Raw genomic sequence first — 26,884 nt, 5'->3', positions numbered from 1 at the left:
CCTAGTTTGGCTCGTGAGAAACAATCATTGGGGACCGCTGCCTCTAGCCTACCATCCCTGTCCAGCCGGAACTGCCGCCGGAGCCGGCCAGACGACGAAGGACGATGGTCCTTACTTTTTCCCATTGACGGTTGTAATAACAACCGAGTGGCAGCGGGCAAAGAGGGATTTAAACGTGTCTCGATTCCATCGTGCCCCGCGCCCCTTCCTCCCCTTCTTCTTCTTCTTCTTCTTCTTCTTTCTCTTCTTCTTCATCTTCTTCACGTTCTTCTTTGGTCCACCGTAGATTTCTTTCGAGCTCGTTTCCCAAGTTTATTTCTATTTCTATGGGTTTTTTTACTTTTCAAAGACCGTCATTCTTAGTGACCTTCACAGTTGTTTTTGGATCTCTGTTTCGATCTGTGCTAGTACGCGATGATTTTGTGAGTGTTCTTAGTTGAGGTTATTGGCTTCGAAAGCTCCTCTTAGTGATTTTCTTAGTTTCGCTTTAGTGCTTGTTGCGATAGATACTGCTTAGTTGTTAATAGTTTGAAATATAATTGAAGAAATTACTTAGAGATTAGTGTTTCCTTTATTAACATTGATTTATGAGATTTCTACGTCTTCTGTTCTTTGCGATTGAAACTTTCCGCATTGCGATTTCAGTTTGTGTCGTTCAACAACTCAAGCCTTTTTATTTTATAGATTATTCCAAGTTTTCTACAGTCGCCCACTATTTAGCGATATACCTACAAATTATCTGTCTGTTAATTCGATTTCAATTCGACTCCAAAACGCAGCTATTCCGCGACACGGAACGGGAAAGCCAATTATAATACAAACGCCAGGAATCTTATCGAAGCGGGTGTCGTAAAGTCGGCCAGGGCTACAAGAAACAATCACAGAAACCGCAAATAACGCCCGTGCAAATTCTCGTTACACACGTCTCAACGGGGCAGCAAATCACCGCGGCACGTTAATTCGATTTTAATCCCGACACCCGTTTCATTCCCACAACTTAATTAATTCTCCTCTCTTCCAAGGATCATCCGACAAAAACCAGAATCCTGACGAGCGGGCATCCTTTACTCGCCGAAAGAAAAAGGAACGAAGAACCGAGCGCACTTACTTGCTTACTTACGTACACGCGAACGCATATCGTGCGGTCAGGCCCCTCGACCTTTGGCCATCGTCTGCCACACGAAAGGGGAGGGTTCGTCGTCTTCTCTTCCCTCCACCCGCCCTGTTACCGAAGAAACTTCAGTCGCAGATATTCATTTAACACTAGAACTACCGGATGAATCAAAATGACCCATTCGTGAATTATTCTTTTGCAATTATTCGAAAGATAACAGATGCTTCTTTGCAAAATTACTGAAGAAATTAACTTAGTAACACGCAAATTGAAATCTCAATAGCTGTCGTCTCCATAGAAAAATTTGAAAATTTCAATTTGACTATTCGATAGTTCTAGTGTTAATAACAGAACTACCCCGAGCAGTTGAAGCAGATGTTTTCAATTTTTTCTTATAAACATTACTACATTATTAATACGTTAAGCGTCACGAAAATCTTGACCATTTTTCTGTAGTTATCCTTTTCAGCAGAGAAAAGTAGCAACAATTATTCACTATTTGGCATCACAATCTGCATTACACTATTATCAACTTAGTTATTAAACATTATGATTCGACATTGATTATCTTGCATGTTACGATTGTTATCAAGTAATTCAGAAGCGTCAATCATAGGTGACTGACATGGCATTGTGTTAATTAAGAATGAGAAGCGCCCACGAAAATTATAAACATTTAGTATAATATTACTTATTCTTTCATAGCAAAGAGAACTGTCACTAGAATCAATCATTTTATTGAGATATCGGATAAAATTAATATTTACTATTTAGATATTTCATTATATTAATATTCAGTTACTTCAATATTCAATTTAGATATTATTTACATAAATCGAATATTACTTTCCCAATTATCAGTCGTTAATCTTCGTTCGTCGAATTCTGTTCTTCTAATTCGATAAAGCAGTTTCATCAGGCACGATTGTGAAAGGAATCACAGGATAAGGGGTTGAGCAGCGTGGGCAGGGGAGATTGGGCCGAAATAAATCGTAAGGCAAATGAGTCGACAAATCATTCCGGAATCACGGGATTCGTTATTTTCCGTCGGACGATCCGTCGCGCGTCGTCGCGTGTTTCCGAGGACCCAGCCGCATTGTCATCCGAACGTCGGGGGCTCGGCCGATTCAATCTCGCCGCGGGGTGACTATAAAAATATCGTAAACCGAGCGGAGCCCCGTGTCGACAATGAACGTGGCAATCATCGACGCGTGATGTATATCGTATTCATCGTTTTAGCGGATGAGCAATATACAAGGTGTGGCGGGACGCGCGGTGCAGCCGAACAGGGGATGATTTTACGTAAAAAGAAGCCGGAAAGAAAGAATAAGATTTTCTTCGTTCGGGGCTCCGTTTTCGAGCCAAAATTTAATTCCTTCAACCCTTATCGCTCCAACCGACGGTAATAACGCTGCCAAGCTTAATACATTCGCGACCACGGTCATATTTAACCCTTACCGTGCCTTTCTTGCAATTATCTCACGTGATAATTCATATAATTTTTAAATATTTGAAACAGTACATAAAGCAGGTAAACTATTTTACATGAATGTCACATGTGTGATATTCTGATACAACCAAAACAATAGGTAAACCGCACGCCAAATATATATTAATACGTTGACACGAGAATTTCTAGCATTTTGAATACTATTCAATAACTTTAATTTAATAAACTTTAATAACATAATATTTATTCTTTAATAACAAAGACAAACGATCTTAATTATTAATGATTTAGCATTACAGTAGTCATATTACGATTATGATCTAGCTACTTTATGTTACTGAATATGTTTATTTAAAATCAAGTTTTTTATTGTAATTATTCTTCAGCAATTTGGAAGCCACGGTCATCGGTAACCACCGTGGCAACGTGTTAATATCGTCATAAGGTAGCGTTCCACTCCAACCGGCAATAATCACTGCCAGAATTTTGCAGTTTTATTATTATTGCCTTTGGAGTTGGCTAAAAATCGTTGTATAATATTCTCAAAGCGATAAGGGTTAGATAAGTTTCATTCTTTTCCTCGGTTCACTTTTTAACGTAGAACTGTGTCCACTTGGGCACCACGCGTACCGTTACACCCCGTATATTCGCGGGGCCCAGTCGCCGGGCCGCGCGTTTTGTCCGGATTTTTCGCGAACTCCCCGGCCGCCGACTATTCATTCATGGAAAGACGAGGGGGAACAGGTTTCTACGGCTGACCGAAATTGTCCGTGCTCCCGCGGGACCCAGCCGGGCCCCGATTCAACTCGCTTTTAGGGGCAGAGGGGGGAGAAGAGAGCGGACGGCCGTAATAAAGCCATTAAGAGCGGAATTCTGCGAACCTCGATCTTAAATTTTGCGGAGAGTTTCGCAGGTGCGTTCCCCCTGCGTGCGTCGGGAATTATTATTGCGCAAAAACGTACGGCAAGACCACCCCTATTGAGCGATCGATCGATCATCAAGCTTTAATCCGTTACTGTTTTATGCTCGGGCTCGGTTTTCAATTTTCTTTCGATAGGTATTTAATCAATATTTACTATAATTATTTATAATATAATTCTGTAATTAGGGTATATTACAAGCAGTATGTTCATTGGAATTGAAATGGACAACGTTTACGGAAATTTCGGAGGAGATAACTATGAATATTTTGGATCGCGAAGGGTTAAGAGATTGTTCTTTAAATTGATCTTCGAATTGGCTGGATTTTTTCGGCACTGAGAGTTTGATGAATGTTCAGCGATGTTTCTATTACGTGGATGATGGATGAGCGATGAGTTCCTGCGAGAACGATGGGGAGATATCAATTATTTGACCTTTGTTACCACTGTTTGATTTGTTAAGTGTGCGGTCTCTGGGGATTTTTAGTGCTTGAGACTTTTGTTTGTTTCGGTGTATGTTTTTGTGACTTCATTTAATGCTAGAACTACCAGACAGGTCAAAACGACCCATTCCTGATTTCCTCTTTCTGTAATTATTAAAAAGATAACAGATTTTTCCCTGAATAATGATCCAAGAAATTGATTTAGCAATACGCTAGTTGAATTGTAAATTAATTGAAGTCTTAATAGATGCATTCTTTGAGTTTCCATAGAAGAATTTCAGAAAGTCTATTTAACTGTTCTGTAATTTCAGTGTTAAGATTGTTGAGATTTTGGTATTTTGGCGAAAAACGTATTTGAGTTTTAAATATCTTGATTGAATTGAGTAAATAAATTGAATTAAGGAACAGACGAAGATTACGGACAAAGGAAGGACAAACTATTTTATTTTATAAGAAAGTTTTATTTTATAGTATTTAAGCAAATGAGAATATATTCTTTGCTTAGGCTCAAGGTCACTTCTCTTGGCGGACTTTTTCCTCGACGTCTTTCCGTTTCAAGATCCGTTCTTGCTTCACCCTCGCTATTTTCGTTTTTATATACCATTCTTCATTAGTCTATCTTGATATCCCTCCCTTTTCATCTTTTCTTGGGCTTTCTTGGTACTTGCTTTACTCTTGTCAGGCCTTTTCTTCTAGCCACCTCTTCTCGTGTTCCATTTTTCTTTGGCTCTTTTTAATTTCTCCGCCTCTGTTCGTTTCATTTTACTACACCTTTTTGCTTAGCTGCCTCGGTCTAGTCTTTAACATTGCCGTCAGCTTATCCTTTTTCTTCAGCGTTCTTCTTTTCCATTTCAAAGGAACGCTTCTGCGAATCTTTGGTTTTAAGAAATCACGCTCCCAGAACGTAGAACCCGCAGGGTTCTAGATCAGAGGAGATTATAAACCAGAAAATCTTCTTTGAAATTCATTCTTCCGTTGCTCCCATTTTGGGAAAACGATTTCGCTTTTATCGCAGTATACTCTACCTCTGCGCATAATAGAAAATGCTCGCATAATAAAAAATCTACACAGCAACAAATAAGAAAACATTTGCACTATTTCATCGCTACAGTAACAAATGAAGATTTGTGAACATTGAAACTGGATGAAACGAAAATTTTATTGTAAATTAACTTCATGTTTAGATTAGCTTGACGTAGCGAAGTAATCAGTCACAACAATTTATCTACTCTTCCTTAGCATATAAATCACCCATTCAGTAGCATCGAATATTTGTCAATTATCAGAATAAAAAAAGAATCATCAAGAGTTGACAACGTTCTATCAACTATTGTTCCAAATACAAACTACAAGCCAAACTTCCCATTAGAGAATCTAACATCTCAAAGATCCTCTATCCTGCCAGTTCTAGCGTACCCTAAAAGCAGGTCACCCGGCTCCACGAGCTGTCTGTTCGAATCGCGTGACGATTTAGCGATTAACCGCTGTGCGAGGACGTTCACGTGGCCAGGAATAGAGAGGGGACCGTCTAACAAAGGCGTTAGAAAGTTTCGGCTCGCAGTTTTTCGGCCGGGAACCGTTAAAGACCCCGCTATTAGCCCAGGCTGCCCGGCCTCTAAGACAAGTCCTCTAAGGGGCCTAGCTAATTGCTCGACCCGACGGACCGTTTCGCGAAGACTCGAGGCCAAGGTGACAAAAGCTTTCACGGCTAGGACTCCTAACAAAAAGGGAAACGGCTAAACGTGGCGCGGCGGGTGCCCGCTGTCGGTCACCTTTGGACCCCTGCCTCTCCTCCTCTTGCTCTTTCCGATATCCGCGAGTTCTCTACGCCGTAAATCTCGTCCCTACGGTCTGGGACCCTTTTCGGGACCTACCTGCGGATTTTGGCAGATTCCTTACCGAGAATCTAACGCTTTCTAGCGTTCGAATTGTGGAAATATTCTTCTGGGCACGTGGAAACGGCAGCTGATGGAGAGTTGCCAGTTCGCTGCCAGCGTCGCATATTTGTAACGTGATCCTATATTTTACAAAATGAAATTAATCCTATGGATATTGTTATTGAAAATTATAAACTACGTCATTATATTAAGTTGTACAAAAGTACCTTTCATTTTATTGATATAGTCAAAGCACATTTTATGCCTTATTACGTAACTCCGATCTGTTCTACCTTCCGATCATACCGATCCTATCTTCTTTCCTTTCACTAAAAGCCTCGCAGTCTCATATTTCCACTATTTCTGCCAAACGAAACATTACAATTAGACTACGAAAAAAACTTACAAGCCAGCCTAATATTTAGGAACTAAATAACTCGTTTCAGTTTCATTTTTCTAATATTTTGTTTAGAAGATGTATTGGATCGAAGGAAATATTATAATTGAGGAGACCGTCACCGAAATAAGTGCTGACAGCGAACGTGTTAATCCGTGCCGGCTGTAGGCAGGAGATTAGTGTTCCGAGCGGAACGAATTATTTGCTTTAGAACAGTTACAATGCGCAATTAATTCGTGCCGCGTTTGAAGGGTTTATTTTTTGGTTGCCAGCGGCACGAATTATTTCTGCATCGTAAATTCTGTGATCTAATGGTTTTTCGGTTATTGTAATAGTTACGCGTCGGTCGTCGCTTCATGAATTTGTTTGCTAGAAGCGTCGAACGAGCGTCGTGGTAATTTATTCGTTACACGGTGTTTTATGCGTGGCGAAGGTTTAACGCTTTGGTCACTGATTCAAGGGGATCCATCTATTGCTGTTCGTTTCTCGAAATTATGCTTGACTAGAATAATGCTTACGGTTCGAGAGATGCAAACGCAATTTCAATTTGCTCGTAACTCTTGAACAAAGGGCAAAGATCATTGCGGCGCGAGTTCGTTGCTCGGAGACGTGATAAAACGACTTATTGTCTAGTGAATCTATTTAACATCTGTTTATGGTTTTTTTTTATTTCACCCTGCCCTTTAGTCTGTGCAACCCTGATATACAAATCTCGACAAAGAGGGTTGAACCGTAGAAATCTTACTCATCCCCCTCTAAAAAATTTTTGAAAATATCCAACAGTTTATAGTTATTGTAATGAACATGGAGTATTTTGTATTAGTTACATTTCCTGTTTATAATCATTAAAAGTTAAACGCTCAGATTTTTGTCAAACAATCGCTCCTGTATCTTAAAGATTCAAAATTCTACAGAAATTCAAAGTCCCTGCAAAATAACGACCCTCCTAACACTAGAACTACCGGATGGGTCAAAATTACTCATTTCGTGTTACTTCTTTCGCAATTATGAAAAAGGCATAGATGATTTTCTGAGAGATTACTCGATGATTTGATTTAGATAAATACGAACTAGAATATAAGGAAATTGAACACTCAAGAAATGTATTTTTATATATTTTATAAGAAAATACAGGATAATCAATTCTACTCCTCGGTAGTTCCAGTGTTAAAAACGGAAAACGTTTAAAACGTTCGAATTCTTTGTGAACTAATCGTTCTCGCACCTCGAAAATAAAAATTGTTCGGGAAAATTGAAATTTCTTGTGCAACGATCACTCTACCGTTTTCGTGGTAATGAAATTTCGTGGAAAATAATGTTTTCGAATTGTTCTTGTTACAGAGTACAAATTCTCGATGTACACGCCGAGCATGATCGCGGCCGCTAGCGTCGCGGCTGCCCTCCATGGTCTCGATTGGACTGGGAAGAGCGGTTACGGGCTTGCTGGCCTCCTCGACGAGCTTACACGCATCACGGCTATCGAACAGGTTTGTCCTCATGATATTATTACCAGACGCTCGCGAAAGAATTACCACCTCGGATAATGGTGTCAAGGAATAGGTTTAATCGCTCCTTGATTCGCACCCGTTTTACGTAAGTTAGTTTCACCATGCTTCACAGTTCCATGATGGTGGTTCGAGTATCGACTCTCTTTCAAAAAAGTATGGTCATTGTTATTTTCAGTACGTAACATCGCCTTCAAGGAATTGCTGAATGACTTTTCCATAAATAATTAGTAATCTTTTTTACTCGCCATTTGATTTCATACAGTGAAACTATAAAATTTGATATTTAATCCTTTGCACTCGACAAGTGACTCTCAGTCACCGTTTGATTTGTTATAACAAAAATATAAAGTGTTGTATACAATACCAAGTTTTGTATAGTGCATCAATATATGAAATATTTCTATAAAATAGTTTGTTCCTTAATTGATGTATATTTCCTCATTAGTTCGTTTCAAATAGTGTCATCTATTGTACGTCTCATCTTACAGCGTCGAATGTTTCTTGTGAAAAGCTTCCGAGTGCAAAGAGTTAATATTATACTTCGTATAATGCATCAATTTGAGAAATATTGAAATAAAATTGCTTTGTTCCTCGATGTACGTGTGATTTCTCTTCGAGTTAGTTTCACAAAATATCGTCTTTGCCTCATTAGAAAATATATCTAGTAAAAAACTGAGTGCAAAGGATCGCGACCGGCTAATTTTTCGCTTTCCTAATACTCATTGCCAGTGGAAATGGAGAAAATATTAAGCTAATCGCAAATTTCTGATGTTAAAACAGAGATGAAAATAGGAAAAGTTGTTTTGAAATATTAGTCTCGTAACGATCTGTTGTTTGAGAATTTCCCGTTGAAGAAGTTACAGATAGAGAAAAGCAGAAGAATCAAATATTTCGAAAGTGACTGTATCTGAATAAATGTGAATCCTCGGTGGTCGTTAATGTTTTAATGCGCACCGATTAATGGCAATAAGAACGCTACAAACAAAGTTTTCCAACATCTTCCAAGAAAGAACACTGTCATTGCCTATCTCGCATAAAAACATTCCCTGCTTTCTCGAACAACTTTCTATCACTTTTGAAAGCATCAATTCCCAATATGTATTTCTACACCCCGACACAAGCCTCACGCGCGACACAAAAAGTTCGAACTCCCAACCAACCCAATATTCAATTTCGACTAAAAAATTAACGTCCGAACTTATCGAACTCATCTTAAAATCTTCATCGAGGACCCGAGTGGATATTAAGCGACGGTCGGTTTATAGAGTCGTATCCTTTATATTTCCATGATTGTTCCTCCCCGTTCGCGGAAGAATTGCCGCAGAAAAAGGTGACTCCGTGCCCGATTCGCCGATCCCGCGAATTCAATTATACGTTTCGCGCGGGACGAAGCCAATTGGCCTGGTAATCTCGCGTCAACGGGCCCCGGGGATCGTGAATGAGAATGCAGGTGGCCAGACAGAGTTCCGAGGAAGAGAGGAGAAGAGCTTCCTGCTTCTAAATACATGCGGCTGGCGAAAATATTGCGCTCTCGCAGGCCATGGACCCCATGCCGAGCCATTCACGCGTGCACTTTATTCGCGTTCGCCGCATTATGAATGTATAGTCTGTATAGTCTGCGCTTGCTCTCTGCCCTCCACGCCCTTTTTTCCCCTTAAACATGTGCCCGACACCTGCTACGGCTCCTCATCGGGACTTTTTGCGCGACGTCTTGGCTGGATTCGCGAATGATCCCTCCCCGTCCGTCCCCCGCGCATCCCTCCCCGTCAACGAAGAAATTATTCAATGACTTCGTTGGCTCTCCCGTCATCGAGAAGAACTCATCTCGATTACAGCGGGAAATCGGAGGGATTCATCGACGGACAGCTCCTCTTTCCTGACACCTTTCGCCACTGATCCTCTCTTTTTGCTATTTGCCGAGTGTTTCTGCGAAGATTCATTTCTAGCGATCTTATTTGATTTCTTGGACATTCCTCTTGATGCCTTAATCTCCTTCTCTTTGGACTTTCTCGCAGATATTGTCTATTATTACATTTCCTACACAGTTGTCTTCAAATATAATAGAACATCGAAGACATCGATTAACACGTTCCGTGCCACGTGTAGCATTAAAGGATAACGGTGCACGTCGCCAAACAACAAAAACGTAAAGAAATTATATCAAAACATCTGAAAGGTCAGCAAAAGCTCGAATGTAACTCAATCTATCAGTTAAAAGATCAGTGCACTTTATAAACAAGATATAACCGAAATTTCGCACGGAACGTGTTAAAGACCTCCTTCTGCCAACCCTAAAATTTCCAAACCAGAATCATCTCCTACACTAACATCCGTATCGAAATTTAAAAAGAATCTAAACTAAGAATAAGCAAAAAGAAAAACATGCAAGTTTCAAGAACGCTTAAATAACAGAACCAAGTGTCATGGATCCTCTAAGCTAACCGAACTCCTGTTTCATCTTCGCAGGACTATCTTCAGGGCTGCCTAGAGCAGATCGAGGAGATGGTATCGCAAGCGCACGTGGGCAGTGACGGCGGTAACGGGCACCACCAGGTGACCGGCGGCGCGGTGACGGGGGGACAGCAGAGGCCTCTGGGGGACGAGATGACCAGCCAGGAGAAGATCCTGGAGCACGAGAAGGCGGGCACGCCGACCGACGTGAGGGACGTCCATTTTTGAGAGACGCCGCTGAGGGAAACTCTGGCCAGGGTGACTCTCTGCTGAGCCTAGAGGCCTGCGACGAACGTCTGGCGAGCAGCGACGACTCGGACGCTGACGCTGACGCTGACGGCGCCACGGCCGCGAAGAGGATCAAGCTAAACGATGAAGATAACCAGACCGAACGCGAGCAAGACTCCTGACCGAGGCTCGATCGAATCGCCGGCGTTTCCGCTGTTTCCTTCGCTAGCAAACGGGAAGAACGACCGACCACTGAGAACCGCTCGAAAAAGAGGGAAACCGTAAATCTTCTCGAATTCATTTTTAAGCTCCGTGATCGAGGATCGATCGCGAGGGGCGCCGGTGGGCCGAGAACAGTTCGCCTGAGCCACCACGCCCCGCGTGTTACGTTTATTATTTTTTTTTTGTTTATTATTATTTTTTTCTTTTTTTTTTTTAATCCGAAGATCCAGAGGTCGTTAGTCCTCACGGCGAGATTTTAGTCGAGAGAAACGAGGGGACTGTTCGATAGAAATGAATTTTACCCGGGAGTGCGACGGGAGGAGCGTCATCGGATCGGCGTTCTTTTTAGAATGAAACAGGTCGAGGACCCCAGCGGATCTCGTTGTTATTTAGTTGTACGCGTTAAGAGATCTTCGTGGAGGAGTGCGAGCGTCGTCGAGGATGTTTCTCTGCTCGAATCCCGTCTCGAACCGCGACGCGGAGGTTCCGCGGACTTCTCCCGTGATTCGTTTCAATTTTCTGTTTTCAAAGTCTCTGCGATATCTGCTGATCTCTTCGATCGAATCCTTCGAGAGCAAAGATCCACGTGTCCCGCGGACGGTCGGTAACAGCGAGAATTACGGAAGAAACGTTTTGCCGGGCCGACGATTAAGGCGTGTCGCAATCTAGCGAGCAAACACACAGGAACGAGTATTTCAGCGACTTTCACGTGAACGCTCTCGATCGTCGTGCTTTCCAATGATTTGTTCTTCGCTAGCGAAGGTTGATCGATCGACGGTGGAGCTCGGTCGCCGAACTAACACGACCGAGCGTCTCCTACCGATAGGAATGGAGATAGAACGAGAGAGAGTTAGATAAAGAGACATTGAGAACGCGAGGGAAAGAACCGAAGGCTGCAATAATAAACGATTTAATTAGCGTACCGTGTAGCTAATGACTGAAATCGCGCAAGATTCCGGCTAGGGAGTGAGGTTAGGCGCGATAGTCGAGTATGGCGGACGAGGTCGCGATGAAAATGGAGTCGAATTGGAGGCGTGCTGTTGGGGGAAGGCAATGCAATACGCTTTATGCATCTATTTCGTAATAGAATTATACACTTAATTTTTAGCCGCACGATTAACGGAATAAAAAAAATGCTACCACCGCGGTGTGCGTCCTCCTCCGTGAGACTATGAACAGATGTAGAACAAAGTAGGGGAAGAGATGCGGGCGAGAAAGAGAAGAAAATTTCTGGGAGAAAAGGGAGAAAAAATGCACATAGTCATGTCGAGTCACTTAGTGTTTTGTACATAGGTATACATATGAGGAAAATGAATACATAATTATGTATACATAATACAAATATGTGTGCGTGCATGCGAGGATGGGAGATGTCGAGGTGTGTATCCTCTATGTGTAGGCTGCGTGTATAGAGGAGAGCGAAGGTTGTGTGTAAAAAGAGGAAAACGGAAAAATAGAAAGGCGCGAGATTGTTCGCTGGACCGATAGACGGTAGTTGTCGATTTTGTTTTTTTTTTATATATATATATATATATCTACGCTAATTGTTTATCCAAATGTTCGTCGTGGGGCAGTAACGCGCGGTCCATCGCTTATTCCAGTCGGTTCCTAAGGTCGGCCGCGCCAGCCCCCTTCCCTAACCGCGGTATTTGTATGTATGTATGTTTCAGTATATGCGTTTGAATCTGTATGTGTGAATACTCGCGCGTGTATAAACTTGTATGGAAAACATGGAAGACGAGGCGTGGAAGGTCGGTTCCGATGGATTTCGTTGGATAAATTGTGTCTCAGTTCGTTCCTTTACATGGGACTTCGATTTTGAGTTTACACAACTGTCTCTCAGTTTAATTCGAGTAACGTGACATTATTGGATGCAAAAGTGTCGCTTAACGTAGAATTGCATAATTTTGAAGAGATTCGAGTATAGTTGTACATTAAAACTTTATTTAACCCTTTGGCTGCGATGAAATCACAAATTTTAATGTCGATGATAGAGTTTATTTAAATTGAAGGCTCATTGTTTATCAATATTTCATTTCACTGTGAAGGGGATGAAGAATTAACCCAACTGATGGATAAGTTAGACTGACAGGTTTAATGAACGACACCCAGGTGATTTGATTATTGAAGTTATTAGTGTCAAGCTTGTTCTATTGCTCGACCATTTGTCATTGACACATAGACAAGCTGTTTAAGTATTCTAAAATGATTTATTTGAACACATTGAGTGCCGCACGATTTTGTCGAGAAAAATATACAAAATGAAAATAATGTAGTATCAACTTATGTAATTGAATTACGTTATTGTTATTGCAGGTTTATCTTGTAGAATGCCATTGCATTTGGTGGTATTACTTGTAATATAGAAAAGTTCTTAAATAATCATAGTTTAATCGAATGAATTATAGTAATTCGATTTGGTTGAGGTCACCGGTGACCCCCATGGCATCCAACGTGTTAAGAATTTTGATCGGTCACCACGGTTTGTTTCTTGTCTCTAATAGTGACCAATGATTCAATAAATAGTTAGATTTAATAACTCGAAATCGACCTTCCGCGCTGCCAGTCTTCTTGTATCGCGGCTGTACATATGTAGGTAAGCTATACGAGGCGTACGATTAAGAGTTAACGCGTAGTCCGTGTAAGATAGAGCGACACGTAACGTGGCGAGTCGACGGAAGCAAGGAGGAAGCGATAGAGGATGCAGGGGAGCGTAATGATGGACGTATTCGGCTATTTTGGTACCACGGGTTGACGATGTGTCTATTGGTGAACCTTTTTCGCGAAGCTTTCATTCTTAGAAACAATGACTAATTTCCCTCGGTTGAGATTGAACTTTCGGATCGCTGAGGTGTTCAAAGTTGAAAAAGTTTCGGTTTATATTTTCTTGTGACTCCGAAAATGCACAAAAACGTTGGAATAAGTGTTCGTTATTGAACTCGAAGCGGGAAAGATAAACGGAACGGCGAATATCCTGTAAATAACCAAAATCATAAGATATATCACTTAGAGTTAAGAACTTTAGTCGCTAAAAACGAATCGAAGCTTCACCAGCGAGGGAGGTTCACGCGCGAATGTCGAATTTCCAAAATGCACACCAAAAATTTGTGAACACACGGATCCGACGGCCAGAACCGGTCAAGCCTCGAGCGCCGTCGACTAACTGTACTTCATCATACGCAATACATTACTATTAACTGTTTTTTATAATCCGCACGTTTATACTTAAACCGCTAATTAATCGTAACCGTAGAAACATGTACTTCGACCAGGCAAAGAAGGTAAAAGAGGAATATAAGACTGAAGTAGCTTCAGTTGTCGAGTAGTATAACCGAGACGTTCGAGCGACGGTGGTCGAGGCTTGACCGGGTAGGCTAAACGCGTCCTGAAAGGATCGAGGTGTACGATCATCCAAAAAGATTATAAAGAGGAGAAAAGGAACGAAAGAAGCGTGGGAGACGAGAGAATGAGAAAAAATATTAACTGTTAGTACTTAAAGAAACGTCGAGTGTAGAGTTAACTGAGAAGGATAGGATGGAGTGCGGGATTAGGAGGCCGCGACCCTCCTCGTCTTTCGCGTCGGAGCAGAAAGAATCGCGCCAGGAGGGTCGCGATCCCCGGGCCGCGCTCGTATTTCGCATTCCGAACTAACGAAACGATAAAAAGGGGAAACATAAAATGGGAGATAGCCCAGTGCCACAAAAAGCGAAACTAGTTAGTAAAACATACTCTTCAGTAACCAAATCTTAGTACAACGTAGAGATCGAGTAATATAAACGGTATCATCCCCCCCATCCCCCCGGCCGGGCAACGCACGGCTGACCATTTTCTTACTTGTACTACTACTAGTGCATGCGTACTGTAAACGCGTTTTGTGCACGCACCTATTTTACACTGTATATTATGTACCTTGGAAAAGCGGGGCGCGAACGAGGGGACAGGGAACGTGCGCGTCCAGAAGCGGGTTTCTCGACGGCTTTTGATCGGAAGAAAAAGATCGGATGACGTTTGATGATGTTTGACAAGCTTCGACGATGTTTGAATGACGTTTGAGCGTATTGGATAAGTTCCTACGACGTTTGGGAAAATGTTTTTTGTGAAATATTGTCACCGGCAGCGACTGTCTCGTCGAGTTCGATCACGATTAGAGATGTTCGACGAGGTGTAATGACGTTTGGTGACGTTTGATTCGAATTTTTTTAACGTCTGGTTACGTTCAGAATGATTTTAGATGATGTTCGATTGAACTGGATTCTAGATGATGATGTTTAGAGATGTTTGATAACGATTAGCGACCTTTGGGAACGTTTCAATCATATTGGATGGGATTTTACAATGTAATGACGTTTCTCTTTAGTTTTCTCTTAATGATGTTTATTGCGAATTTTGATAATATTTAGTTAAGTTCGATGATGTTTTATGTTCACGTTATTTGGTGAACTTTGATGGAGACTGTTTTCGTTTTTCAAGAACCCGTTCTTGGAGATGCGTGAGAGAAGTTCATTGCCAAATAGGGAACTTTATTAATCGGATTGAAGGCCTGCTAATTATTTCTAATCAATTGTAATTAGTTTTGCGTTAATTTTCTATACGCATATATTTATTCGTATTAACCATCCTTAAGGTCAAAGTTACTCGATTAATTTACTTAAACATTGAGCCTCTGAATTCGTTCATATTACGTTATAATTCGTTTGCATCAATTGCGAGCTATATATCCGTTTATTTTAATTGCAATTTATTTATTTGACTATTTGCCAGGGACCAATGTTTATATTAATTCGAACTCGATTGTCTATAATATTGCGTTTAGTTCTGCAGAGTTTTAGTTCGCTCACGTTTTCGATTTCTTTTCAGTATTCTCAATTCGTTGATATTAGCATATCTTCAGAAGAATTTCCAATTTGTTTATACTAATTTCACGGCCTTTGATTCTTGTGTAACGCTTTAATTTATTTACGTCAGTCTCAACGTTCCTACGAAATCCAATTAGAAAAATCAGGCTACCATCAAAGTAAAGGGGAAAAACAATTTATCCAATACTATTTGAACTTGCGAAGCAAATTTCAAACATTAAACATCCGAAATTCTCGAAACGACTTTCAAAAATCACTCCAGTTCTGATTGCGCAACCCCGTCGCTTCCGCGCCCTGTTTTAGCTTTGTAAGGACACGATGAGCTTGCGTCACCCTTTCCTTCCTTTCACCGGCCGAAAAAACAATTGTAATCAGCATCACAGCGAGTTCTCTTCGTTTGTCCGGGAGCTCGTCATCCGGCACTTCAATAGTTTTTCCTCGTTCGATGCGAGCCATTAAGCCTTTTATTGTTCGAGCGACACGCGGTGCGATTGCGCTTCTCTTCGCCTTTGAATTCATTTAATTTCTCATCGAGCCGAAATGCCAATTTGTTTTCCTCCGTATCAATCGTTCATTTAGCGAAGCGTGATCGAGACGCAACCAGCGTTGCAGAAGTCATACGTCGTTGTTCGCCATTTTGTGATACCGGACGAACGCTTCACAAAATGGCGGACAGCGCAGTGGCGTTGCGTGGTGTTCGTATTACTGACTCTTTCAATGCTACGAATCTGAGCACAGCATTTTTTTTAGTTCATCAGCGTTATTGAACGAATCGTTACAGTTAGAACTTGATTTTGTTACGAGAGGAAATATTTTTGTTTAGTGGAAGGTAGTATTCGCAGCCGATGGTGAGGATTCTGCATTGAAAGGGTTGAACATATTCGGTGGCACACGTTTGCGGTAGTTTTCACAGTTCGAGAGATGCAATATTCCCTCGATACAAGCTCGAATTGTATAATACGTTAAGTAGTCGCATTTCCCTTAAGTTTGAATTTTGTATAACGGTTCATCAGAAACGTGTCTTCTATTAGATCACCTTGCCCAGGGTATAATGAGCTTTTATCGAGAGAATGTTGTGCGACAAATGTTATTGGTAATGCCACGTGGATACAAATAATGTAAACGATATCGAAGGTGTTAATTGCAAGATTAAATCTAAATGTACACCGTTACCGTGAGGTGTTAGCCGCGGAACAACGAAACTGTAAAGCCGATTCACTGCCAGATACGATGAACAAGCGCTCGCATCGTTTTTCTTTTTTTTTGTACGTTACTATGTATATTTGTTGTATCAGTTGTTTTCCCGATTTCCGAAGCAACGCAATAGTAATACCACTGATATACCTCAGGCACCGCATATTATACACCGCTCGGAACAGCATGTTTGTATAGTTTTTAACCAGTCGCCGTAAAGGAGCAAGCAAAAGAAGAAAGAAAACGATAGAGAAAGGGACAAAACGAGGGTAGAAAAAAAGAAAAGAGAGAGAGAGAGAGAGAGATAGAAGAAAATATAGAAAAACGACGAAAGAAGCAAACAACACTTATGCGTTACTTTTTAAACCTAGCACGTAAAATAACTTTTTAATCGGTAGGCGTTTTCGAGGTTGCACCGACGCGGTTGCAACACAACGCGACGACTTTGTACATATCCCCCGTGCGTGGTGCGACGCACAGTCGATTGAAAAATAAAGTATTGGTATTTTATACAGACAAGCAATGCATTTTGTTTACTCGTCGATGTTCCCTGATTATTCGCATTCAATGATGCTTAAGTAATTCCTTGCGTTCACCCTGTAATTAAATTTCGAATCGATAACAAAAGTAAAGAGTCTAGGCTCTAATTAAATACTTCATGGTTAGTAAAAGATCATTTATTTAACCCTCTATGGGCCCATGTCACTTTGAAGTAACACCAATACACTGGGTTAAATTGATTTATTAAATTTTTTATTGCAAAATAACGAATGACATTAAATAATTAATCAACTCAAACTTTTGTATAGACATGCGTTTACGTTCAACGTCATTGTAACTTCAAAGTTGCAAAATATATTCGTTTTAATAAAATTATTAAAACTATTGAATACGTTGTTAATTTGTGTTCATATGTTGATATTTATTAATTTCATACTGCATAAATTTCGTTATAATCACCAAACAAAATTTGGCCCATAGAGGGTTGAATTTAATTTATTAATTACATTGAGAAATATAATTCAATTACAATAAGAAAGTTGATATTGAATCAAAATATTTAGTAACACGAGAAGCTAGACAATAGTGTAATATTAATACTGTAATACCAAAAATTGATAATTATGTTTAATACTATTTTCCTCTATTATAAAATCCTACTATAACAACACGCTCGAAATTCTCGTGGCAGTCAACGTGCCAATAATTTATTTGAGCAATTGCTCTACATTCTGTTGGTATGTACTTCTTTTTAAACATCAGCTAGTAAATATAGTTTATAGGATAAGTGGCGACATCAGTGGCGAAAAAATTAAACTTGTAGTCATAAGTCACAGACTTATAAGAGGTAACGCCACTCTAGAGGTCGGAGAATAAGATGATCTTCGGAAATTTTTCAAATTAAAGCCATACAAGGTATAGAATCAAGAACAAAAAAGTTTTATTGCATATATTTTCAGGAAGGTTTGTGAATTTTTTTAAACATTTTGGATCCAAAATGACGGCTATAGGTGCTGGTAAACAACAACACCTTTATTTCGGAGGGCTGCATGGCCGGAAAGATTTTTATATAACGGTTGGTCTTAGAAGAAAAAATCAAAGATTTTCAATTATAGTTACATTCTTCACATAATAAAGCATCATTTAAGCAAAACAAATCGTTTTTTCCAAAATTCTAGAGTGGCGTTAACCCCTTGCCCTGTGACTTATTTCATAACTATGATGGATACTACTTTATTATTAATAATTTATTAGGGAAAGAAAAAATTCTGATGCTTATTCTATGTCGACACTTACTTCAAATGGTAACGATTAATAATAGAAGGTTAATATTTAATTTACATTTAAAAACAATAAATGACACTTAGATTTGTCAAATTCAGTTTCAAATTTTCGTTAAGAGTCTGACACACGATAGGTCAAGGGGTTAAGATACGTATAGTTTGTCGCTTCCCATTTAGAACTCGCACTCACAGCTATTCGGATTGAGGAAAAGGGCATACGTCCACTCGCTGCAAAACCTCAAACCCCCCTGGAGAAACCCCATTACGATAGCTTTAGTATCACAACAGTATCTTTGTTCTTCCCACCCCTATATATGTATCTTCGTTTTTCCTTCTCCATGATTGGTGGCGCCACCTGTTGCGAGAACGCTCAAACTTCTAGACTGGATTGTCTACGCTAGGTTGCGCCACTAAATTGTTGACAGTCGTGGTGGTGGTGGTGGTAGTAAAGTCAAATACACGTGGACAGCAGGAAACGTTTGATACATGCTTAATAAATGTTTATATAAATGAAATATTAATTTCAATATTTTTACTCATATTGGTTCATTAGAATCTTTAAGGACATAAGAATGTTATATTATACGTTTAGAAATTAATGTTTAAAATGGAATTTAATACATGCTTTTGAAAAGAGGTTATAAATTTTAGAAACTTATTTTATAATTATATTTAAATTAATAGTATTATAGGTAAAGAAAATAATTTTGTAATATTCTATGTAAATGATCAGTGATACGTGATCTCTGTATATTCTGTAGCTAATATGTTAATTAATCAAGTAATCTAGAAATGAAGTTATTTATTTCAGAAAAAACATTTATACATGCTTCATGTGGACATAAAGGTAATGAATAATGGCTAAAGCAAAAAAGAAATTTTTATCAGAGCTTTCTCAAAAGAAACAAGGTCAGCAAAATAAAAAAAAATTAAATCCTTTTGAGGTGCACATAAATAGAGATAAACAAAATGTTTTGGGAAGAAAAAACAAAACAGACAAAGGATTGCCAGGCATATCTCGTGCAAAAGCAATTAAGAAACGCAAAGGAACGCTTCTTCAAGAATATAAATTCAAAAACAAAGATAATATATTCTTAGATAAACGTATAGGTGAAAAGAATGTTGCTATGAGTGTAGAAGATAGAGCTCTTGCTAGATTTGCTGCCGAACGAATGAAAGCTCATAAGAAGAAAAATATTTATAGTTTAAATGACGAAGAAGTATTGACACATAAAGGTCAAACTCTAGAAGAAATTGAGAAGTTTGAAAATCCAAAAAGTGACGATGAGTTTAGTGATGATGAGAACAGGACAGGAAATTTAGATGATAAATTTGTTGGGGAGGCTCACTTTGGTGGAGGTGTTCTATCAAAATCAGAAACTCCAAAGTCTAGAAAAGATCTCATTGAGGAGCTTATAGCTGAATCAAAGAGGCGTAAAGCTGAGAAACAAAAAATACGTGAACAAACAATAGATTTAACAGAAAAACTTGATTCAGAATGGAGAGATCTCCTTCCAATTATAACTGCAACTAATAAATCGGTAGAAGTTGCTAACAAATCTAAAGCTGATGATTATGACATTGCTGTCCGTGAATTGAAATTTGAAGCTCGAGGTATGCCAACTGATAAATTAAAATCTAAAGAAGAAATTGTAAAAGAGGAGAAAGAAAAATTGGAAGCCCTTGAAGCAGATCGATTAGCAAGAATGAAAGGATTTGTAAATGATGCAAACAATGAAATTAGGCATAAATCTGCAGATGATCTTGATGACGGTTTTGTAATGGAAACTATAAATGACGAAGATCAAGATGATGAAAAGGATATTTCAATTAAAAATACAGAAGAGGACTCGGACAATGAAGATGACGATGGTGACTCTGATAATGCGCTTTCTGATATTACCAAAGAACCTAATGATGATCAGAACGAGAATATACAGTTAAATACTGTTGAAACAAATGGTGTTATTAAAAGAAAGAAAAAAGGAGACAATAATGTTGACAATGAATCTAACAAAAATTCTGACGCAGAATTCTCAAATGTTGAAAGTTCTGAAGAGGATGATTTATCAGACTTAAAAGCTTCAGAATCTTCTAGTGAAGATGAAACTGTACAATGCAAAAAGAAGAATGTTAGATTTGCAAAAAATAATGAAAGTGTTTCAAAAGAAAAAGAAAACTTGGATGTTACAAAAAAGAAGTCAATATTAAAATCAAAAACTGATGCAAGCATTCCAGATACAGAGGATAAAAACAGAAAACAAGAAATTAGAGATGATTTGTTAAAAAGAAAAGAAATTATGGAGAAAGCAAGACAAGAATTGCCTTACACCTATAAAGCACCAGATAGTTACGAAGAATTGCAAAGTTTGTTAGAAAATCATAATGCTGAATACCAATCAGTTATTATTGATCGTATCATAAAGTGTAATCACTGGACATTAGATGGCAAAAATAAAGAAAAATTATCAAATTTGTTTTTATATTTATTACAGCATATAAATGATTATGCTGTAGAAGATGATGCTAAAAGCATAATTAACTTCTTTAATATTTTTGACAGGTAACATGTAATTTATAAATAATAAGAATAGTAATAATAATAACAACAACACTAATGATAAGAATAATCAACTATTTCTGTAACTTATGTTTCATTATACATACTTTTGTTTAGGTTGTGTCCTTTTATATATGATTTAGCACATATGAATTCAGAAAATGCTAAAACTGCTATACAAGAAATAATTAAAGAGAAGCATGAAACGTATGAGAAAAATAAGAAGAAATATCCATTCCTGGACACTGTATGTTCAACATACAATTATAAGAAATGATTTTCATTAAACCATATTGGATTTAATATATGTATTTTTGTTGCAGCTTATTTTTTTTAAATTAGTTTCTTTGATATTTCCAACATCTGATTTTAGACACTGTGTTGTTACACCTTGCTTGATATTTATGTCCCAAATTTTACTTAGGTGTCGTGTGAGAAATAAAGTAGACATAGCAAGAGGAGTATTTATATGTACACTTATTTTAGAGGTATAAATCATTTTAATTTTAGTTTAGTACTATATTTTGATGAGTATACATAAATTATATTTACAGTACACTGTGTTAAGCAAACGTTTCTCACCGGCGGTAATAAATTACTTGCGAGGAATAATTTATTTAGCCACACCAAAGCACTTAATTCAAGGAAAGAAAATGATACCACCCTTTAAAACAAACGGAGAATTAAGTAATTTGTTGGTGCTTGATGATGATCAAACTAATCTAGATATTGAACCCAGTAATGCACTCATGAAAGTAGAAGACTTGATAGATGGAGACCTGGATGATGAATTTAAAATAAGAACTCTATTAACAGCTGTTAATCTATTGCGAGAATTCAAGAATCATTTAGAGGAATTAGAAGCTGTATATTCAATTTTTGAACCAATTTTTAAATTGCTTAAAGCAAATGTGTTCGATAAGTATCCATTAAATGTGAAAAAGCACATTAAACAATTCCGAAAAGAATTGAAGGGATTGAGGAATAAGAAATTAGAATATTTAGTGGTTCCAAAGAAAAAACCAAAACCACTCAGGCTGTATGAACCTCAAATTGAAGCTGTGTATGATGGTAAAAAGCATAAGTCTATGTCTAAGGAGAAAGCAGAGAGAGAAAAATTATTGCATAAATATAAGAAAGAAATGAAGGGTGCTGTTCGTGAAATACGAAGGGATAAAGCTTTCATAGCGAAATTACAAATCAAGCAACAAATTAAGAGTGATGAAGAACGTAAACGTAAAGTGAAGGAAATTTTTGGCGAAGCCGCTACGCAACAAGGTGAACTAAAAAAGCTGAAAAGAAAAAAATAAAATTAACAAAATTCGATGCTGACAATTACTGATCTTACACAAATTGGAACGTCAGATATAATGGAAATCGTCATCATCGCTATATTAGCGATATTAGATTCATGAGTATTGTAATCTGCATACTTAAAATGTTTTTGAAATTAAATATTATACATAAAAATATCTTGACCTTTTTCATCTACTTTTAAAACACTACAACAGTTGTATCAGACTGATATCATTTAAGACAATAATGTGTACATAAATGATGTAATTATAATAAAGCATTTTATATAAATTTACTTAAGATCAGGCACTACGTATCCTTGCGTTTGTTTTAATGTGACTGAAAGAAATTGAAAGAACGATTTTCTAGAGGAAACATGACACAATCAGGAATGATAGAAATTGTATCTTCTTCCTTCATGTATTCTGGCAAAACTAAACCTATGTTTTTAATGCCACAATGTATGTTACATGAAGTATCAGAATACGGCAACTGGAAATCTGTGTTGCTTATAACTTTGTGCAATGATTTTGATTTGTTTTTTAAATAAATTATAGATTGCCACTTATCGAAATACTCTTTTAAAACTTCAAAATTTTTAAAAGACCTAATTGCTGCATTTTCTAGTTGCAAGCAGTGTTTCTGCTCAATATTATGAAGAGTATATTTTACAACCTTTTTCAATCCATCTCGTAACAGAAATTTTTTGTACATTTCTTTGGCTGCTTCAATATTGTTTCTCTTTGCAGCTTTTTGAAGAATGTACTGTTTCCAAAAAGACAAATATTTTCTTAAAATTCTTTGATTTATTATAGATTTTATAAACATTTCTTTCTTCTTCATTTCAAGGGTATTTTGTAATTTGTCACGCCAATGTACAATATATTTTTTTAATAAAAAGTCAGAAGCAAGTTTATTTAATTCGTTTTTATAAATGTTTTTTGTTTTATGTTTTTCAGAAAACTTTTTCCAGTAAAAAAAGTATTTACGAAATAAATTTGTTTGCCAAAATTCAATGGCTTCATGTAATTTTCGTTTTTCTTGTATTGCAATATAAAGCGATCTTATCCATTTTTTTATATAAATATTCTGCAAATAATAAGTAATCATCATACTTTTTTCATTCAAATAAGATAATTTCAGTTGCTTTTCTTTTCTATAAATAGTATAATTATAAAGACTTTTTAGAGCCCTAGACAACAATTTTTTTTTATAGAAATTGTGTGATGAAAACGTCTTTCTTCTTCTGCATTTTTTATCGTGTATATATAAGCACCAGTTATCAAATGTTGAGCGTTTTCTCTGATTTTCAAATATACTTTTGATTGCATTCATTCTTTCTGTTCTTTGCAGTTTTTCATAGTACCATTTTTGCCATGCAAAAAATCCTTTTTGCATACATTTCATATTGTAAAACATTTCGGCTTTTTGTTGAGCTATTTTGCTAATAACAGACTCCTTTATGTGCTATTATAAACATAAATACAACTTAGTAAAATATAATATAAATATTCTGCATAAATTAATTTCATAAATACAATACCATAATAAACTGTTCAAAATACTGTTTCATTAATTTCTTTTTATAATACTCTTGAACGCGTGCATTTATAATTAATTTCTGTATTTTTGAATTATAGTATGTTTTCCAAACAGAGAAATATTTTTTCAATAATTTGTTTTCATAGTGTAAAACTGCATTTTCTATTTTTGGTTTTTGAAAAGTAAATTCAGAGTTGCGTAACCAAGCTTCTATGCATCTTTGCAAAATCTTTTTTGTGTAAAAATTACGTGCCTAAGGTATAAATTACTTTATTAATTAAAAAATACAAGTAATAATTGTTAATGTTAGTGCTACCTCATCTATTTTGTCTTGCATAAGTTTCTTTTGCTTTTGATATTTTATATAAACTATCCAATATTTCATGCACTTCTTTAAACAATGTAAATCATAAAATGCAATAGCCTTTTGTAATAATGAAGATGCTTTAAATTCAGTTGTCATCAATTTATACCAATATGTGAAATATCTTTTTAATAATACTCTATTACAATGTACTTCAGCTTTCTTATCATTGATAAAAACTACTAATTTATTGGTGCAGTTGTTTGTTGATGAAAAAATGTGTTTCCACTTTAATAATACATTCTTGCATAATGCATTCAGAACTTTCCTTTGCAATTTCTTATGATAAAAATAATTTGCTTTGTATACAGCTCTTCTTGAATGTAATTTATGTATAACATACATTTTCCAATGTTCAAAGATAGTTCTTAAAATTACTCTGTTATGAAAATTAATGTGTGACCTTTAAATAAAAATATACATTAAATAAAGAAATTGTTAGTTTATAAGTAACTAACTCTTAAAGTCCTTACTTTTTAAAATCTTGATTATTGACATCTATAATATCATCACTGTAAATTGTATTTTGCATAATCTTCATTACATTGTTATATTTAATTAATGGATTTTGGGGTATAGCACGTTTGTACCAATAATGTAGTGATTGCAGTTCCAAATTATACATGTAGTTTTTATTTGTTGTTCGTTCCATTATTTTATTATTTAAATAATATTTTCAATAACACATAAATTAAATTATATGCAATAGAACATGTTAAATAGTGTATGTTATATAAAATATTTGATGATGTAAGTTACCTATATACTTATGTAGGTCATAGAATTGAAGTATTACAAATGTAATGGAATAATAAGAAATATGTATTCATTTATTTCTGAATTAATATTTAATTTATTAAATTGAAGTCTAAAAGGAACATATACTGTCTATTTGTTTCTATATTCTTATATATTATCATGTACTTTCCAAATATGAAAAAGACATTCTATAATACAAATGCATAATGTAAATATGTAACGTAATATAAATAAATATTTTATATCCAAGGCATGACAATCATACACAAAAAAAAATTTTTTTAAACGAGAAATGCTACCAACACGCTACCGGATGACAATCTTAACAGCTATATGTATTAAAAATTGATTAAAGTTTGTAATAATTATATAAGTTTTATAATAATTTTTGAACTATAAAGTAATGAAATTAATTTTTACTCGTAAATAAGAGAAAATATAACAAAATATTTGTATCAAGTGTAAGTATAACCTCAGTAAGTATACACAAAAATTATTTCAATTCTAAAATTGTTTCAGTGTTATTAACTACTGTTACATTTCGATATGATTAATTACATTATGAATTTATTTTATTTTCTATTTCGTTACTAATAGATTAAAAACAACAAAAAGATATGGATGTCGAAATTTTGAAATCAATATTAAATAGTTGTGAAACTGCCACAAAAGATCTTGAAAAATCAGAGGACTATCAAAAATTAGTCAATGAAGACAAATTTATACCAACATCTAGTAATATATTTAACGCATTATGTTTATCTTTCACAAATTTGTTATGTTACAAAGTATCAAGGGAAGCTTATCAACGTTACACCGTAAGATTTAATGTAATTGTACGTACTTTTATAACCAGAAATTTACACACAATGTCTTTATATTATATTACAATATAAATTTGTTTTAGGATGTACTGCGAGATTGTTGTAGGATTACTGAGGCCTTTAACAACTTTAATGTTTTTATAGATGGAAACCAAACGTCTACTTTTCTTAGAACTCTGTTGGACAAATATTTAACAAATGATTTTTTAGATACTTGTGATTCAACAGAAAATGTATTACCATTGTCTAGTGCCTTAATCAGCTTAACATCCGTAGATTCATATTATAAGTATCATGTGGAAAGACTGCTTCTGAAACTTGCAGAATTATCTTGTAATGCAGAACAATCCTGTGATGAAAGTGAACGACTATTATGTTATGCTGTGCAAAAGAAATCCAATTTGAATCTTGAACTCTCAACAGTAGAGAATATATATAAGTCACAAAGATGCAAATTAATAGAACAACCATTGCTATATCATTTTATGTCATCTTGTACTAATTTAAATAAAGATGAAAAGTGTGATGAAATTGAGAGTGTAAATTTGTTGGATCAATTGATTGAATTCATTAGTGTATCTCCATATATTTTTCTTCTAGTATGTGCGTTTTTAAAAGAATTATTTGTACATTTAGATCATTGTCCCATAGTCGTAAGCTTTATACAGTTAATTTTACATAGCGTGAAGGAGTCTTGTGAAAATCTAAGTAAAGATATTTTAGATTTATATCCAAGAAAGTTCCAATCTATAGTGATTTTGTTACGAATAGAACCAATATATCATACAGATGAATCTAAACATGCTACATTAAGAACATTAAGGGACATACATTCTGAAGATAAGGATACAGCAATAACTCTGTTATTACATTTCCCTCAATGGCTGAAATTATTTGGAGAGCTACTTTCGAATTCTGACATCATTTAATAAACGTATATACATAAATTTAGAAATAAAATTGTAATAATGTTGAATATTAAAATTAATGTCTACTTTTGGTTTACCATGTAAGATTCATTTTAAAGAGTGAAAATTGTAATTATTTAAAACATAAAATAATAAAACCTGACAAACTGAAATAAAAGTTTGAAAG

General features: G+C 36.5%; 5 protein-coding genes across 9 annotated transcripts in view; 3 read left to right on the top strand and 2 right to left on the bottom strand.

The window, feature by feature from the left end:
• The window catches only part of CycD (cyclin D), a 64,406-nt gene extending 47,233 nt beyond the window's left edge, over nt 1-17,173 (top strand). Inside the window, exons 4-5 of the mRNA XM_031978236.2 lie at nt 7,543-7,688; nt 10,176-17,173. Of these exons, the coding sequence (XP_031834096.1) occupies nt 7,543-7,688; nt 10,176-10,388 (359 nt within the window). The 3' untranslated portion in view covers nt 10,389-17,173. The remainder of the gene's footprint in view (nt 1-7,542; nt 7,689-10,175) is intronic.
• The window catches only part of Pur-alpha (Purine-rich binding protein-alpha), a 51,891-nt gene continuing 25,708 nt past the window's right edge, over nt 702-26,884 (bottom strand). Inside the window, exons 8-9 of one of the 3 annotated variants that reach the window (XM_076365915.1) lie at nt 1,109-1,222; nt 702-728 (exon numbers count right to left, since the gene is read on the bottom strand). In XM_076365915.1, coding sequence (XP_076222030.1) covers nt 717-728; nt 1,109-1,222 — 126 coding nt within the window. In that variant the 3' untranslated portion in view covers nt 702-716. Of the gene's footprint in view, nt 729-1,009; nt 1,223-5,738; nt 5,945-6,031; nt 6,168-26,884 lie in introns of those variants that run through there. The other 2 variants (XR_012998221.1, XM_076365907.1) reach the window with 2 other exon arrangements.
• Nucleotides 18,862-22,615, top strand: l(3)07882 (Nucleolar protein 14 homolog l(3)07882). Of its 2 annotated transcripts, none has more exons than XM_031978257.2 (5): nt 18,862-19,081; nt 19,256-21,007; nt 21,122-21,251; nt 21,328-21,492; nt 21,559-22,615. In XM_031978257.2, the coding sequence occupies exons 2-5, from the start codon at nt 19,302-19,304 to the stop codon at nt 22,312-22,314; spliced, it is 2,757 nt and encodes a 918-aa protein (XP_031834117.2). In that variant the 5' UTR covers nt 18,862-19,081; nt 19,256-19,301; the 3' UTR covers nt 22,315-22,615. The 2 variants fall into 2 exon arrangements, with proteins under 2 accessions (XP_031834117.2, XP_031834116.2); XM_031978256.2 differs by having other exon boundaries at nt 18,862-19,136; nt 21,559-22,611.
• Nucleotides 20,280-24,678, bottom strand: LOC116427661 (uncharacterized). The gene is made up of 3 exons (XM_076365941.1): nt 24,159-24,678; nt 23,844-24,095; nt 20,280-23,767 (listed from the first exon to the last, which is right to left on the bottom strand). The coding sequence occupies exons 1-3, from the start codon at nt 24,549-24,551 to the stop codon at nt 22,631-22,633; spliced, it is 1,782 nt and encodes a 593-aa protein (XP_076222056.1). The 5' UTR covers nt 24,552-24,678; the 3' UTR covers nt 20,280-22,630.
• LOC116427663 (uncharacterized) lies at nt 25,066-26,855 on the top strand. 2 transcript variants are annotated; one of them, XM_031978264.2, is made up of 3 exons: nt 25,066-25,441; nt 25,563-25,801; nt 25,873-26,855. In XM_031978264.2, the coding sequence occupies exons 2-3, from the start codon at nt 25,583-25,585 to the stop codon at nt 26,716-26,718; spliced, it is 1,065 nt and encodes a 354-aa protein (XP_031834124.1). In that variant the 5' UTR covers nt 25,066-25,441; nt 25,563-25,582; the 3' UTR covers nt 26,719-26,855. The 2 variants fall into 2 exon arrangements, with proteins under 2 accessions (XP_031834124.1, XP_031834126.1); XM_031978266.2 differs by having other exon boundaries at nt 25,095-25,426; nt 25,873-26,849.

The sequence above is a fragment of the Nomia melanderi genome, chromosome 1 (assembly GCF_051020985.1).
Source record: "Nomia melanderi isolate GNS246 chromosome 1, iyNomMela1, whole genome shotgun sequence".
Classification (NCBI taxonomy): Eukaryota; Metazoa; Arthropoda; class Insecta; order Hymenoptera; family Halictidae; genus Nomia; species Nomia melanderi.
Note: the sequence above shows the minus strand (reverse complement) of the source record. Positions and strands in the feature narration are given on the sequence as shown.